The following is a 17,161-nucleotide window of genomic DNA, read 5'->3' as shown; positions in this document are numbered from 1 at the left end:
ACAAGGACCAGCTTCTCCTTGTGATATTTCCTCTTTAAACAAACAAACAAACAAACAAACAAACAAACAAACAAACAAACAAATACATGATATAGATAGATGATAGATGATATAGTGCAATGTCTGGATAGAGCAGGGAGGGAAACTGCAAAAGGACTACCTATTGGGTAGAGCAAGTTATCTCTTACTTGGAAAACATGTTTCACTTACCTAATTGCTTCTGTTTCTTCCCTTTAAAAAAAACACTTTTCACTTCTTAGTAGAAGAATAAAATTTGTAATTTTAGATAGACATGACAGTGTGCAAACATGCTTGGACTAAGGGGATTTTTAATGTGATAAATATAAGAAGTCTCATTGCTAGATACATCTTTTTTAAAAACAACAACAACAACAAAACATTATTTTTTAGGAGAGCCTTAACCGCTCAGTCAGATTCATTCCAACTGTGCATGAAGCCTTGTACTCTAATATGTCTTGAACTGAATAAAATTGTATTCATGATGCAAGGTAAAAGTTTAGTGAATCAGGACCTCCAAATCTTCAGGTGTGCACATGCATGCATTTCAGACAGAAACAAGAAGATTCTAGAATTCTATTATTTTAAAAACAGTTTTTATTCTGTATACTTAGAAATGTGTAATTTTTAATAACGGCAAAGAAAGAAAAAAAATCAGCCACACCTGAATAGCTAAATAACTGATTAACAGAATGCAGTGGAATATTATCTAAACAGAGATAGTGCTGATGTGCCATAATAAATTGTCTATTAGTAAAAAAATACATTTCAGGGCACATAGTACAGCATCCTTATCACAAATTACAGTAGGGATACTTTTATTCTCCAAGAATGTAATCAAACTATAGACTTCTGAGTTAGTCTTTAAATGCAGCACTTAAAAAGGTAAGAACTTTGTGCATTTTCTTTTTTTAAAAAGTCCTTGTTTTCACGTACTGTAGAAATGCTGCTTTATTGCTGCAAGATGTCAAAGTTCAAGGCTCAAAAGGTATGAGAATACAAAGATATTAAGAAACGTTTGTTTTGTATTTTTATATATATTTATATATATAAAAAAGGTAAAGCTTATAAAAGTTAATTTACAAACCAAGAACAAAAGTGGTCTGCACGAGTTATATACAAGCAATCTATAACATCTATAAATTTTCAAAATGCATAGCAGAAAACATACCATCATGTTCTTCAGGTTTCCCCTCTGGTTGATCCACACAAAAACAAGTGTGCCTAGTTCTCTCCCTCTCTCTAAACCAGCAAGTTCACAAAATGAATTAATTTTTCAACCCCTCTCAATATGTATTAATCTAAGTAAGCACAGAAGCCATACAAACTTAGTAGTACAGAGAACTACGATGACAGCTAAGACTAGTAAAAACATGAGGGTAAGGCTGCTGGTTAACGTGTCTGTTGTAGATGTGGTTAATTTACAGATCCACAGAGGCAAATGAACCATAGTCATACCACATGCGCTCTTTCCCCATAACAAAAGGGAAAAAAAGTGTGTTTCATGTACAATCAAAGTAGACGTGCATGTAACTCTCCCTTCTCAACAGAGGGGGAATTTTCTATATTGTGCTGGCCAATTTTTAAATTTCCACTTTGTGGGCAAAATGCATCAAAAAAGTTGCTTGTTTTTTAAAAAAGAAAAAGAGTCTTTGCATATTCTGAACACACATATTAAAGTGTTTTGTTTATATAAAAAAGAGAGAGAGGGAAAAAAAGCTTTAGAAAGAAAAAAGACCTAATTCAGTAGTGGAACACTAACTAAACGCCATCTGAAAATAATAATGATTTGCATTGCTTCAGTGGTAGTTCAGTGAGTTTTAAGCTATGATGCCTTAGAAGTGTCCAGTTAAGGAAAGCCAGAGGGAACCCACAAGAACCTTGCCTTGGTCCCTGGCTGATCTGCCCTGCTGCTTAATAGCATAAACCCTGACCATGGTTCAGGAACATACTCATTATCCATTGTTAGTCAAAGCAAAGATTGCTTAACACTAAGATAACTCTTAATACTTGAAAAAAGATTGGTTCAGTTTCTAGGCAAGGTGTTTTTGTTTTGCTTTGCTTTTAAAATCTTGGTTTGGTCTGCTAACGTAAGGGTTAGAAGTGATCTATCAGAACCGAAACACAATTTGCTCCAACAAGATAGTTTGGATCCCCAGGAAGAGACTTGTTCTGCCAGGTTTTGGGGTCACCTGTGGGAGGAAAACAATGTAGTAGTTTAGTATCCATCATCAAAAGGTGGAACATCTTGGATAACAATACCTCTAAAGCTAACCAGAATATGTTTTGATGTATAGATCGCCTCGCGTTTTACACAGGAACCCACTCTTTTAATTTAGCTGCTCTAAAGGTTTTCTTAATTGAACATCTCCAAGGAATTATGCCCACGGTAGATGGCCATTAATGTAAGTTCCTGTTCTGAACTCACCCTGCAGACCTACATAGTATGATTTTTTTCTCTCCTGGTAGCCAGAAAGAGCTTTGTTAAGGCATAGAGGCTGAGAATCTAATAATAAGATTGATTCATAAACAGAATGGTGAAAGGAGGATTTTGGATGACTATCAAACCCTGAGACTTCCATGTCACAACTATGGGATTCAAGGGCAACCAGGCTACATGAACCAAGTCCACCATGTGAGTACTCTTGAAGCATACCCAAAGCACTGGTTTTGGACTTCAGCACCTGCAGGGGAAGCTTTCGGACAACCTAGCTACACCTTAAATTTCATCATAGGGCAAACACAAAAAATTCCAACAACTGTCATGGGGGGCAGGGAGAAACTGTCTCAAGTCCACTGTGAAGCAGGCTAGCTATAGGCAAACTCCATGGTGCAACAGCTCAGCCTTCCCCCTACAGCTGCCTCCATATAGGCTTTAGGCCACAACTCCCATCACCCCTGGTCACTGGGCCATGCTGGCTGGGGAGGATGGGAGCTGGAGGGTCACAGGTCCCTCCTCCTGGCTTCCTGTCCCTTTAAAGCTGCCTGTGCAGTCTTCAACATAGGTGACCTCATTTAGGGGTTGCAAGTACAGCACTAATTTAAAAAGTGAACTTCTCTTGCCGGGGGGGGGGGCGGGCAGAGGAGGTAAGGTTTATTGCAAATCTGAGGTCGGTAAAGGAGGCATCTTATGGTGCAGTGGCCCATGGGCCACGTTGAACTGTACACTCCAAGTCTACGCCTGCAGTCCTTGTGTGTGTTTACATGAAAGTAGACCCCACTGAACAAAGCAGGATCTACTTCTGGGCAAAGAGGAACAGGGTACATGAAGTTATCATTCCACTTATATAAACTAGAATCCTGAGAAAATTAATTCAACTTTTCCTTAATTACCACATCATTCCATGTGGAGGTATTATTGATCACCTGTAGTTCAATACAATCGCTGTGTGAAATTTTGTGGGTGGAGACTGCTTTTTTAATCAATATATGCGCATCAAGACACACTCTCACAGTGAAGCTCTTGCAATCTTTTGGTATTAAACAAGGCTAGATATTAATACTCCAGATCACATATATAAGTTATGCAGACCTACAGAAGACAAATAAGTCCCACAGTTCTGTTGAGTAACCCATGGAAACGAACATGATGCACACAATGACCAATGTGCTGGAAGGGAGACAACACCTGATGTGGAGCCTAGAGAAGTATGATTCGCTGAGAATTTGTTGGCATACTCAATGACCTGGTTTGCATTTTAAGTTATGCCAGCCAGTGGAGTTGTCCCAGTTACCACAATGGCATTTCATTAATACAAAAATAAAAATTCAGTCCTTTTAAATATAAACAACACACTTCAAGTGGAATATCTTTGGGAGAAACTGTTATATGTAAGCTAGATTTAAAATGTCAGTAAAGAAGACCTTTTCTTTGTTGTAATACAGAAATATGGTCCAACCTTCCCACCTGCCTTTCAGATGATGCAGAGCTCTGCTGGCTGGCTTGGGCTGATGGGAGTTGTAGACTGGATCACCTGGAGGGCACCAGGTTGGGGAAGGCTGGTATAGCCTGACAGGTGATAAACTATATTCACATAATTTGTTTACTACATACAGTGAAACCATAGTCTGAAAATGCAAAAGCCAAAATTTTGTGCCGGCGACTTTGAAAAATGTGAGGCTAGTTTGTGGCAGTGTTACAGTAAGGCTCAACCTAAAACAGCTTAATATACTAAGTACTCAGGAATTAACTTTTTGTGCTCTGGCCCATTTAAATTGGGAGTTAGCTGCCCCCTCTACTCCATGAAATGAGATGAAACAAGGTAACATATTTTAGCATAATGTGCCAGTACGTTTGATTTTTTTTTTTTGTAAAAAATGTGTTGCAGAAGAGGTTAGTATGTATAATCAAATGTTCTTTTCAAAGGACAGAAAATGGAAAACATGTTAGGAAAAGCTTAAGAGAAAGAAAGAGCGAGAAAGAGATCCCATAACCAATTAAGTTTTTTTGTTTTGTTTTTAGAAAAAGAGAGAAAACAAGTATTTATTTAAGACACAGTATGGCTTACACATCAGAAGACAGAGTTGGCCAATTGTGAAGTTTGTCTCAAGGAGCAAGATTACTGATATAACACCACATTTAACTATGTTAGCTGCAAGGGATGTATAGCTCCGATACAGACAGAAAGAGGTGACCCCCTTAACACACACACACCTGCTGAATGAGCACACACAAATAAGACTCTAACTTGGAAAGGAAGATGATCTTTAGCACAATAGCAGAGGTTACTTGGAAGAACCAACATATTCCCCTCTTTCTTTTCATTTCAAGTAAATTCATGATAAGGTTCATCTGTTACAAAATAATGACTGAAAAGCACGGTTTGAAGGAATTATATGGATTATAAATGGCAAAACTTTGGATCCTTATTACTTGGAACTGTCCATTTTTAGCACTTTCTGCTTTAGCTTACACAGTTAAACAGCTGCATGCAACCACATGCATAGCATACCAGCAATAGTCAACCGGCCAAGTTTTCTCTAGGTAACTGGATCCCTGCCCCCCATCAGAGAAGCGTCTGGTGTCCTAACTTTTTTTTTTTTGGCGCATTGACACAGTGGCATTGAAAAGGATAGATACATCAGTGACAAATATGAATACATTTTTAAATACTGTACACATAAGTACATTGCTTTTATATACCATATACAGATATGTATACATTTAAGGGTGTCAAAGAGGTTATTTGTTATGTGGCTGAGAACGCCCCCCCTTAAGACATTTTTTGTCTAATATGCAGAAGACACTCATTTTTCACTCAAGGCTGTGACTTTGCAGCCACTTCACGGAATTTTATCTTTGTCACTAGGCTTTAAAACCAGCAATGCTTCCCCCGCCCTTCAGTGAAGGGGGCAGCTGTCATAGCTATGGGAAAAGGGGCAGTGCAGGGATATATTCATGTGTCTCCACCACAGGGTGGGGTGGGGGGAAATAGAGGACCACCTCTCCATAACATTTCAGAATTTAGAAGAGAGCACAAATTTGTGTGGAGAGCCCAAATGTGCTGGAACTGAGCTTGCATGGGCTTCTTCTGCAAAGAGAGGCTCCCGTCCCTTGGAAAGGTCAAATTTATACATAAGCAGCTGTTGCATTAGGAAGCTTATTCAAAATATTAATGCTTCAAGTTCAGTATACTGGGACTGCTACAGCATTCTATGGTCAATAAAGGAAAAAAGATGTGAATATGTGGTTACAAAGCCCAATCAGAATTCCTTAGGCAATTTACCCAAAAAATAAAGGAAAGTGTGACTTTCTCATCTTAAGAGTGTTTTGCAGCAGTATTAGTCCTTGAGAGAGAGAGAAAGGAGGACAGGAAGAGATAGAAAGACAGGAAGAGTGTGAGAGATAGGAAACAAGGTAGATAATTGTACTACTGAATGGACCAATGACAATAGTATAGTATTATATTATCTACCTTGCCATTCTGGTTTATCAATCATGATTTTCTGCAATGATTTTGCATCATGAGTTAAGTGTGAGAAAGACACTTGTAATGAAAATGAAATGGAGAGCTGACACAAATACAGTGATTTAGTAATATCTTTATATTACACAGTGTCACCTTCAGTCAGGCGAGTTTTAAATTATACGATAGCACCCAAAAGCCCCAAAAGGACAGAGGGAGGACAGCATACCCGACGAGGAGTCGGAGGATTTTAGAGCAAAAGACCAACCATCAGGGGTCATAGACGCACAATGTGGCAAGCGCAGCTCCACAGGCTTCAGGAATTTTAGTCCATGGGGCCCACACATGACCAAAGGGCTGAGCAGCGTTTCACCTGCAGTAAACAGACAAAAAGGACAAGTTTTGCAAGAGATAACACTTCTTGTACTTAATGCTATCTGCACCAGAGGTGTGAACTGTGGCCCTCCAGATACTCTTGGGATCACCTCCTGGCGGCCCTGAGTGGCCATGACAGGTGGAGCTGGTGAGTCACCCAACAGCACCTGAAGCTTTAAGGGAAGACTGCTTGAGAATATAGCATAACGGCAGACTGCAAAGGATGGCAACCTTTCTACGAGGGGAATTCTTTGTTGAAATAAGCTCAACGAGGTGATGAGGGAAACTCCAGGCAGAGTGCCCACTTGCACACTTCTAAGTCATGCAGTAACCCCACAACTTGCATGCACTGAACTTGTGCACATTTAGCTTTATGCACTTGGCAAACAGACAGACAAACAAAGGGGGCAGAAAGGGGGCGGGCAGCTGGGAAAAAATACTTTGTCAATCCTATCCGCCATTCAACCCAATGTATTTTGACTAGACACAAGTTGGGCTGTAGGCATAATCCCTGGAAAGTGACCTCTGCATAAGTTGCAGGGATATGGCACTGCAACATATCTAGGAGGCAAGTCCCCCCGTCACATTCCGCCTTGACATTATAGACAAACACGTTGAACACACACAGTATGTTTGGACATAGCTTGGACATTACAAGGATGAGTTTATGTGAGACTTGAGGTTGCATGCTCCCCACTCATCAAGTGCAGCTGCAAGGATGAATTCAGAAACTCAAATATATGACCAAGTGACTTTAATTCAGTGCTACATTGGATACAACCCAAAACATACATATGTCAGGTGCATTTTACCTAAAATGCACATTTTGGAACTTGTGAATCCATACCTATATCACCAAAGTCAGAGAAGTATGAAAAATGAAAAATGGTCGCACTCTGATCTGCCTGTTAGTTTAGGAAGTTTGAACCAATTTGTTTAAAATCGGACGCTTGTGATTCCCCCTCCCTTGACCTTCCCTTCACTCTTCTGCTAGCATCATAGAGTTGGAAAGGAGTGCCAAGGGTCCCTCGCCCAGCCCCCTGCAGTGCAGGAATCACAGCTAAAGCACCCCCAGGAAACCTCTGTGCAAAAACCCCAAATGAAGCCCATCATCTTCCAAGTTAGTTATTTTGCCTGCTAAGTTGGAAGTCAAGTTGTTTGACATTTTCTGAGTTTTCTGAGACGATCTTCACTACTAGCAAAAAAGGAAAGGGCAAAGCCCTGTCTCCACTCCGAAATGTTCCTTTCTGAGTCCTCACTCCCACCACCAGAGAAAGCGGAAGGGGGTGTGTGTGTCTTCCCATGGGGTTTCCAGCTGTCGTCCTGGATCCTGAGAAAGAACTACTTTCCATTTTCCCTTCCTCCTCTTAAAAAATCAACAGATTGGCAGAATCTTTTTTTGCATGGGTAATGTGGAACTGAAAAAGGCACTGAAGACAATGTGAATATTATGAAGGCGCTCACCTTTCTCTTTGTCTAAAGGAGGGAGGATACTGTTATCTCGGCAGACCTTGAAATAGATCTCTTGCTCTATCCCCTCTGGAATGGCTCCTTGTGGTATAATAATGCTAACGCCAGTCTCTATGGAGCTGAGCACGCCACCATTGCTGTTAAAAACTCCTCTTGCTGTGGCTACTACAGTGTGTCCATCCTCTTCATCGTCATCTTCCAAAGCAGAAGGACTAAAATCAGACGTAGAGAATTATTTCTGCTGTCACGAAGGAGAGAGGTGATATTGCATTTGTAACTTCAGGGCTAGAGGAAACAATCGTGCTTCTTTTGAGCACGATTATTATTATTATTTAAATTTGTAAACTATAATGGGGGGGGGAGAAGGGCAGAATTTGCATGCAAAAACAAAAAGCACTAAAATAATATGTAACATTAAATCCAGCTGGAGAAGACAAAAGAATTGCAATTTGGAGGTCTTTAAGCAGAGGCTTGACAACCATATGTCAGGAGTGCTCTGATGGTGTTTCCTGCTTGGCAGGGGGTTGGACTCGATGGCCCTTGTGGTCTCTTCCAACTCTATGATTCTATGATTCTATAGTTTTCCATGTAAGTAGGCTAAGGAGTTCTCATAGAAACTTGCCAAATGAAAGAAGGAAGAGTTAACATCCTTGTTTCCCTTGCTTGCCAATCACTAGTAATCCAAGAAAATATAAATAGCCTATGTCTGCCTAAATGTACTTTCAGACAATCCACACCTTGAATAAACAGGAGGGCCCATATGGCCATAGGATTCTTTCTTTTTAAATAAAATTAAATCATGCCGCACTGCAAAAAATGGTATGTATGTCATCTAGCTACTTCCTCCAGGATCTCAAGTAGTGGATCTTTTGCAGGTCTACTACTTGAAAAGATTTCAAATACAGATGCTGGGTGTGGGTGTGTCTTATTTATTTATATGTTTGTTTAATAAAATGTATATACCACTTGATTGTAAGGGGGGGGAACACCTCAAAGCAGTTTTCAAAAAGAATGAAACAATAAGATAATCAAAACCCAGCTGCTTAAAAGATTAAAAAATGAAATCAACCATAAGCTAAAAAGAGATTGAAACACATGTCAGCATCCTACATATCTGGGCAGGCTTGCCTAGAGAAAAATGGTTTCAGCAGGTGCCAGAAAGAATACAATGCAGTTGTCCGCCTGAGGTCAGCAGGCAGGGAGTTCCGCAGTGTGGGTGCTGCCACACTCCAAGATTGACTTCTAGAAATGTGAAACAAGTATTATGTGGCAACTGCAGCAGTGACAGTTCTGCAGGTCGAATAGAACTGTAGAGATGGAAGGGACGCCAGGAATCATCTCGTCCCGCCCCTTGCAACGCAGGAGTCTCAGCTGAAGCTTCCCTGACAGAGGGCCACCCAAACATATTGTGTAAGGAGATCTCACAGGTAAACTGGATTAAAGAGGACTCAATGTGTGTGGTCTACAAAGGGGCCATACTCCCTCCCCAAGGGTTGTGAAGTTTTAGGAAAGCTTAATTTACAACTGGCAAAGTGCAGCGATTCTCTCAGCTGTCAAATTTACCCAAGCTTCACTGTTTTAAGTGGAGGCATTGAGGCAAACCCTTTTGCAAAGCAAACACAGTCCCATGGAGAATACTATGACTTACCTGACGGGAATGGCTTTAGGCACAGCGTTGATGTTATTTGGTTGATATTTGAGTTTGTCGGCCTGGACAGAGAACGTCTCCATTGTGTTGTCAAACTCGGACTGGGGTTGAGCTGAGCTGTGTGCTTTTAAAACTGGCTGGGGAGAATTTTGAGATTTGGATGGCAACTCCAGCTTATGCAGATTCTCGTCTGGCAGGAGGTTATGGTTAAACTTTGGGCTTTCAAACTTGCGTTCAAACGGCCGGGCAGCACTTGTGTAAGGTTTTGTTGTGAAGCGATTATAAGCAGGGGTGACCGTCTTTGGGATCTGCTCTGTCCCATTCACTGGGCCTTTGTCAGGGAAACTTTTCTGAGGGTAGTAAGTGGACTGCACAGTGTCTTCTCGGCTGGCAGACCGGAAAGCAGCTGGCTTGTTCTGAGGCGGAGGCGGCTCGGGCTTGGACAGGGTGGAATTCTGAAAGTCTGACACAGAGTTGACTGCAACAAAACATGTTAAAAGAACTAAATACATGGCATGCCAAGGTAACATTTTTAGGTTTGCAAATTATTTCACAGACACGGCTGCATTCTGTGAGTGTACAAAGAAGAAAAAGCAGCTGTTACTGGGTGGTAGCAATTCATTTAAGAATCTCAGCTTTCATCTAAAAAGAGGTCTTTAGTCCTTATGCACTCAAAAGCATATGAATAGTTCCTGCTCAGTTCTCTGAAGTTAGAAGCATGGTTGACTGCAGATGTCTAGTAGTCAGGAGCAAGGCTTCAGTTCTTCACCTATGCCTGACAGCAACCCCCGCCCCAAATCACTGACTGCCCCAAATAAACCATGAGTAGTAAAAATTGTAGAATTATTCCACAAGAGGCATTATGTCAGTCGGCATAGTTTTCATTGCCCAGGGAAAGAATTTAAAATACTTATGAGAGGAATTCTTCTTACTATCCACAAGTTTGGAGTGCTGTGCATTTATTCAGCCTTTGTTTAGTCTTATATATTTGAAAAGGGAAACTATTAAACATTTTCTTTTTTAAGTGTCTAGCAGTCAGTAAAAGATTCATTAACACAACTTCCATACAGTAATGCAACCCCTCCCCAAAAGAAATGCACTGGCAACATCCACCATCTTGCAATGGACACCCACTCCAAATCTGCTTGGGGCAGGATCCCTTGGTTGTCTACAGTTGATCTGGAGGATACGTGGGGAGCTGCAGAAGACATGCTGTTGCCCTAGCAGATCTGTTCTTCTGAAGAGCAGCCACCGCTGGATGTCACCCCATAAAACCAGCCGTGAGAATAGGAAACTCAGATCAAATCAGAATAAGGCCATTCGTAGCCAGCTAAATCTCAAAGGCCATGTAGCCAGTTTAAATCACACATGGCCACATCATATTTTACCAGAGAGCCCCCCACCCCACCCCTGTCGACTCAGAACACACTAGTGGTGCTTTTCCTAGTTGTGCTTTGTTTGTTGGGGTTTTCTTAAACTACGGCTGTTTAGTAGCAGTCGTATGACCTGAATTATTGTTCCCTTCGTAAACTAAGTTTCCCCAAACATTTCAATAAATCAAGCCTTGAGGCTCCTCTCCTACCTTCCGCAAGTGTGGACTTGGGCTGCAGAGACACAATGGGGTTATTCACAGGCTGCGGCTGGGTGTACTGCCCGGGGGGTGCAGGGGGAGGGGCTGTCACTTGAGGAACTGGCTCATAGCGCTTTTCGCCAACAGCCCTGTCCAGAGGCTCCACGTCTACTGGCTTCCCCCTGTTGGGATGAAAAGAGAAATAAGTCAGCTACAGGGTTCTCTGTTGCTGCTTTGCCTTCCAAATGATGTTTGTGGCTATTCCTTACAGAGACTTTTGAGAACAGTTTTTCTGGGTGAATTTCTATGGGAAGGCTGGGGTGCTGACCTTGTGTCCCTCCACGTGATGCTGGACTACAATTCCTATCAACCCCAGTTAGCACAGCCAATTGTGAAATTGGGTGGGCGGGCGTTCTAGTCCAGCAACATCTGGAGGACCACAGGCTCCCCATTGCTGCCTTAAAGCAAAGCAATCAGTCGACCATAATCCTGAATTCCTTCTGTTCTTCCAAGATAGAGATAAAACCACTAGGAAGAGGTTACTCTTCTCTTCTTTGTCCATCTGTTCAGATACAGGTCTGCTGAATGTCTAAGTGATGACAGAAGAAAAGATTTGCTCTTTCCTCCAAAGGCGACAGAGAGAAGCAACACAAGTCATGTAAGATGAAAAATAGGTCATGTCAGATGAATCTCTCTTTTTCTTATGGAAGCTTGGATGATCAGGGGAATGTTGTGGACAGTGTATTTTGATTTCAGTAAGACGTTTGACAAAGTCCTCCATAATATTCTTGCAGGTTGAATGAGGTAATTGTTAGGTGGATTTGCAGCTAGTTGGCGGACCGAACCCAAAGAAGTTCCTCGTCATCTTGGGGGGGAAATGACAAGTGGAGTGCTGCAGGGCTCTGTCCTGGGCCCACAGTTGTTCAAAGTCTGTATAAACTTGTGGACCACAAACTAAACATGAGTCAACATTGTGATGCAGCATCCAAAAAAGCTAATGCTACTCTAGGCTGCATCCATAGAAGCCTAGTGTCCAGATCAAGGGAAGTAATGGAACCACTCTATTCTGCCCTGGTCAGACCACACCTGGAGTCCTGTGTCCAGTTCAGGGAACCACAAGTTACAAGAAAGTTTCTGGGTTTCAAGTTTCAAGAAAGGAGATTCCAACTAAGCATAGGAAGAACTTTCTGACAGTAAAAGCAGTTTGATGGTGGAACCCTAATCCTTGGGAGGTGGTGCACTCTCCTTCACTGGATGCTTTAGTTGAGAATCCTGCATTGCAGGAGGGTGGACTAGATGACCCTTGGGATCCCTTCCAACTGTACAATTCAATGATATTCTGTTGCACCTCTTGCTACAGCTGACAAGTGCATGAGGCATCATCTAGAAGCATCATTGCCATTGCAGAGAAGACCCGCCCACTGTACTCAGTTCCCAATAACTTCCAGACTGAATTATTGCAATGTCTTCCATTGCAACGCAGCCTCGGAAGACAACTCAGAAACTTTAGTTGGCCCAAAATGCAGGGGTTCCATTTAGAGCTCATATAACCCATTTTAAAACAGCTGCACTGGTTTAGAGTTCATTTCTGGGCCCAAATCAAGACGCTTGCATTAGTGTTTAAAGCCCTAAATGACTCAGGCCTCAAATATCTGAAAGACCTCTTCCTCCCCTACAGAACTTCCTGGGTTCAGGAATCAGCAAAGTGGCTCTCTTGGTCATTCCTCTGCTCTATCCCAGCTACAAGCAGACCAACATTAGAGGGATGCAATCTCTTCTCCTGAAGCTTTCTTTCTACAAGAAGAGGATCAAGTACATGGTTATCTCTAGTTAACAAGGCATGCTTTTAATATGGTGGAACATTTAAAGGCTGGCCTCCCCCCACCTGCGTCCTGCAGTGGCACCATGTATTCTATCACCATATGCCATTGTACTTGTAGCTCTCCAGTCAGTGAAATAGCTGGAAATGTAGCAGGAAATGAAGCCGGGGAAGATGGGCAACTCTTCAAAGCCAGCAGGAGTGGGGAATGGCAGCTGTGTCCCCGTCCCCGCGACCCACAACCATCCCCCTTTACCACCATAGTGGCTTTGAGCTTGTCTGCAGTACTGTGCACAATGAGCACGATATTGCTTGTGGTTCTGCTCCCAGTGCAGCAGATGGCGCCATGACAGAAAAAGTGAAGCATGGAAGGTGAATAAGGAAGCAAGCAGCAGTGAGATGGGGGGGGGGGGTGAGGGCAGGTGGAAGGCATACAAGCAAAGTGCAACCTGGACTCCAGGTTAAAACTGCAAAGTCGCTTTCACCAACACTCTAAAGCCTTATGCAAATGCTAACTGATGATTTAGATCCAGTCTTTATTTGAACCTAGAACCCCCAAGAAAGGGGTGAACCCATGCTTCAGGATGCAATGAACCTGGCCCATTTTTGCATGATAGATGGAAAGACTTGGCCCACTTCATGTTGCCGTCTTCCATTTCTGAAAGAACCTCGTTTGAAAAGCAAAAAATTGCTGCCTTGTCATTTTGGCTTCTGACTTAGCTCTGTGGTTTATTTTTAATAGTGTGCACACACACACACCAGTACACAGTGTTCACTTGAAAAGAAATGCCCATATAAGCATATTTATATATGTCTATACCCCACATTTGCCCCCCCCCCAGCCCTGCCAAGAGAGCAACTCCCCGTCCCCTGGAAACCCTCCTCTCTGATGGGTTAACAAAGCTATACAGTATTTCTATTAGAATCTGCAGATATCAGAGGGGGAACCTTTGAAATGATAACAGAAGTGCAAAAGAGGGGAGGCTTACTTTGCAGGGTAGTTTGTGTAATTCAGCTGATTATGGAGATGGCCTGGTTTAGCAGGCTCAGCCAGGTGGCCAGCAGGGACCTGTGCAGCAGGCTTGTTTTCGTAACTCCGACGGTCGAAATAGGAGAGCTGCTTGCGGTAGTACTCCTCGTCCTCCTCAGGGTCGTAGTGGTTTGCCCGAACGATGTCCTCAGGGGGCTTTGCTTGAGGTCTTTGTGGTTCTGGTGCCCTAAACAGAAATATTTTAAAAAGTAAATGCTTAAGAAATTTTTAAAAAGTAAATGCTTAAGAAAAAGTAAATGCTTAAGAAATATTTTAAAAAGTAAATGCTTAAGAAATTTTTGTCACTCATTAAAAATGAACAAGGTTCTAGAACAGTGATTCCCCAAGCAGGCAGTGGGATTATCTAAGGGGTGGCAAGAGGCAATGGTGGGGGCACTGGGAGGTGTAAATCATATTCAGACTTTGAGAAGCTGGTATCACTGGTTAAAGTTCATTCATGTCGTTGAATTAATTAAGCTAAATAGTTTTTAATTGGATTTTGAACAAATGTGCAATTACTGTTTTGAATTTTATTGTGTTGTTATATCCTTAGTGGATCAAGGCACAGGAGAGCAACAGGGGGAATAATGCTGAAAAGAGAGTTTGGGCAAGAAGACCACAGCCCTGTTTCACGCTGCTTTTTATAGAGAAGGCATTTGAGGATGAACTGTGGACGGTGGAAGGTGCCACTCAGGTTCTTGTGAAAGGACACAATCATCTTGTGGAGCAGTGTGAAGAGTTCTTTACAGCTGATGAGGTCAAAGGCCTTTGTCAGGTCTATGAAGTCGAATGATGTCGATTGTTGACCCTGGAGCTCTAAAAATAAGCCTGGTCAGTGAGTGACTGTAATCTGCTGAGAATGACACGGGTGAAGGCTTTTCCTACAGTACTCAACAGGGAAATTCCACAGTAGTAGTTAAAGTCATGGCGGTCATCTTTGCTCTTGTAGAAGGTCAGAATGCCGGAGTCGTGCATGCCTTGTGGCATGGCTCCTGCTTCCCAACACTGCAAGAGGAGGCCATGGAGGTGTGTCATGAGGGAGGAATCGAGGCCAATTTTCAGAGCTTCTGTTGAGATTCCATCCTGTCCTGGGGATTTGCCACACAGCTTGGAGCTGATGGTGTTCTTAAGCTCGTCATGGCAGGGAGGGACATCCAACTCTTCCAAGGCAGGCAGTTTGGGCACTGTCAACTGCTGGGTCAGCAACCAAGTTTTCCCACGTGTACAGTTCTTGACAGTGCTCAGCACAAGCGGACGCCTTCATCTACCCCACCTGCAGTAAATATGTCTCTCCCAGATCAGTCTCTCCATCCAGCCACAGCAGGCGCTGTAACTCTCCAATGGCTTGACTTCCTACCTGAAGATGCACTCCACCATGGTCTCCCAAGACAGAAGGATGCCATCCAAGTGGTTTATGCAAACCACTATTCTGAACGATACTTTTTATGGGGGGGGGGGTTGCACTGGGCATGAGCTCGTGGCACCAAGGTGACAGTGGCCTGAAAGGGTTTGGGAAACACTGGTGTAAACTGAGCTGCTACTAACAGATGTGGATTCTATACAAAGTTAAAAATTGGGCCGTCACCTAATTGAAGAAGCCTCAGTTGAAGTGTACTTAAGCCAATGAACAGACTGATTAAATCTGCACACATCTTCATGAGAGGTGGCACAATGGCTCTAAAGAGGGGAGGGGCATTTGCACTGAGCCCAGGAGAGACAATGATGCAGTTTGGCTCCCTGGCAATGCCCAGGTGGACTGGAGGAGATGGGGAAGGAAAACAGGGGTGGGTGGGTGCAAGCAGGGAAGGTCTGCTTCCACTTTATAAGCACTAGAAAACGCTAGAGGATGTAGTGTGTGAGAGAGAGACTGGGGGGGGGGAGGGAGGGAGGGAGGGAGGGAGGGGGAGAGAGAGAGAGAGAGAGAGAGAGAGAGAGAGAGAGAGAGAGAGAGAGATGGAATGATTTACAGGACAGCAGAAGATTGAAGTTATGTAGCAGCTGGAGAAGAAAGAAGACTCCAGGAACAGCTAGCTGGTTTGCAGGGCTGGGCAGTCCCCAACCCTCCCTTATGATGGACTGGAGCTCTGAGGTCCAAGGGGAGAGAGACCAGGAGCAGCCCCAAGCCCCACCCTCTGACCTGAGGGGGAGCTCAGAAAACCCAGAATAGGCATGGTCTTGTGCAGAATCCCACAGCATATTTTCTTCTTTTTTAGATGACACACACACCATTTATTAATTTATTTTATATCATTTTCTACACCACTCAGTGCCCAGAAAGGCTTCTAAGCCATTTGTGGGCTTGTGAGAACAGCCCTTCACTTTAAAGCTGCATCTCTGTGCTTACCTGTAAGCTGGCTTGTCATGCTCATATTGATTTTGAGAGACTGGTTTTGGACCACTCATTGGGGCGATATTAGGTTTAGGTGCAAGCTCTGGAGGTTGCTGAAAAGCACACACACATAAAGACCAAATTAGAACAACTGAAAAAAAAAAGATAAAATGCTAACACTCTAGTACTATCATATACAAAAGGCATCCTCAGGATAGATTCATATAAAAAGGAGCTTGACACAGCTAAAGTTTAACCATTTTAAGGTACTAATGCTTAGTTCAGTCCATTTCCATTCCATGCTTGTTTCATACACTTGAGTCTGTTCCTGCATTCTGTGGCAATTTTTCAAACACACACACACACACACACACACACACACACACACATTTAAATTGTACACATTTTGTACTTTTCTCAGAAAACACACATTTTCATGCATTTCCTCATTTTTTAATTCAGAGATGTGTGCAGTCTGATTCTTAACTGTGTTCTGATTCGCATAGAAGCCTGGAAACTGATAGCTGGGTCAGTTTGCTTTAAAATGCAAATTCTGGATTCAGGGGGAATGATTTTAGCACTGAAGAATGTAAGAATGGGCCAATCAGGCCAATGGAGGCCCACCTGGTCCAGCATCCTGTTCTCACAATGGCCAGCCAGGTGCCTGTGGGGAACCTGCAGACAGGACCTGAGTGCGAAAGCCCTCCCCGCGGGCTCCTGCCGCTTCCAACAACCGGCATTCAGAAGCACTGCTGCCTCCAGCTGTGGCCGCAGGGCATAGGCATCACGGCTAGCAGCTTCTGATAGCCCTCTGCTCCATGAATTTCTCTAATCCTCTAGTTGTCACTATCACTGCCTACTGTGGGAGCAAGTTCCATAGTTTAACTATGCGCTCTATGAAAAAGTGTTTTCCTTTATCAGTCCTGAATCTTCCAACATCTGTGGACGAGTTCTAATGTTATGGGGGGGGGGGGGAATCTGTCCACTTTCTCCATG

At 43.0% G+C, this 17,161-nt stretch overlaps 1 protein-coding gene across 10 annotated transcripts in view; it reads right to left on the bottom strand.

The window, feature by feature from the left end:
- Positions 1-312: 312 nt before the first annotated feature.
- Positions 313-17,161, bottom strand: part of TJP1 (tight junction protein 1) — a 326,291-nt gene continuing 309,442 nt past the window's right edge. For 7 of the 10 annotated variants that reach the window (XM_081838649.1, XM_081838652.1, XM_081838644.1 and 4 more), the window contains 7 exons: positions 16,181-16,278; positions 13,796-14,023; positions 11,000-11,169; positions 9,418-9,895; positions 7,764-7,981; positions 6,154-6,297; positions 313-2,210 (listed from right to left, as the gene is read on the bottom strand). In XM_081838649.1, coding sequence (XP_081694775.1) covers positions 2,116-2,210; positions 6,154-6,297; positions 7,764-7,981; positions 9,418-9,895; positions 11,000-11,169; positions 13,796-14,023; positions 16,181-16,278 — 1,431 coding nt within the window. In that variant the 3' untranslated portion in view covers positions 313-2,115. The remainder of the gene's footprint in view (positions 2,211-6,153; positions 6,298-7,763; positions 7,982-9,417; positions 9,896-10,999; positions 11,170-13,795; positions 14,024-16,180; positions 16,279-17,161) is intronic. The other 3 variants (XM_081838645.1, XM_081838648.1, XM_081838646.1) reach the window with 2 other exon arrangements.

The sequence above is a fragment of the Podarcis erhardii genome, assembly GCF_964252035.2.
Source record: "Podarcis erhardii genome assembly, chromosome: 14".
Lineage (NCBI taxonomy): Eukaryota > Metazoa > Chordata > Lepidosauria > Squamata > Lacertidae > Podarcis > Podarcis erhardii.
The sequence above is the reverse complement of the archived record's forward strand: the minus strand, read 5'-3'. Positions and strand labels throughout refer to the sequence as shown.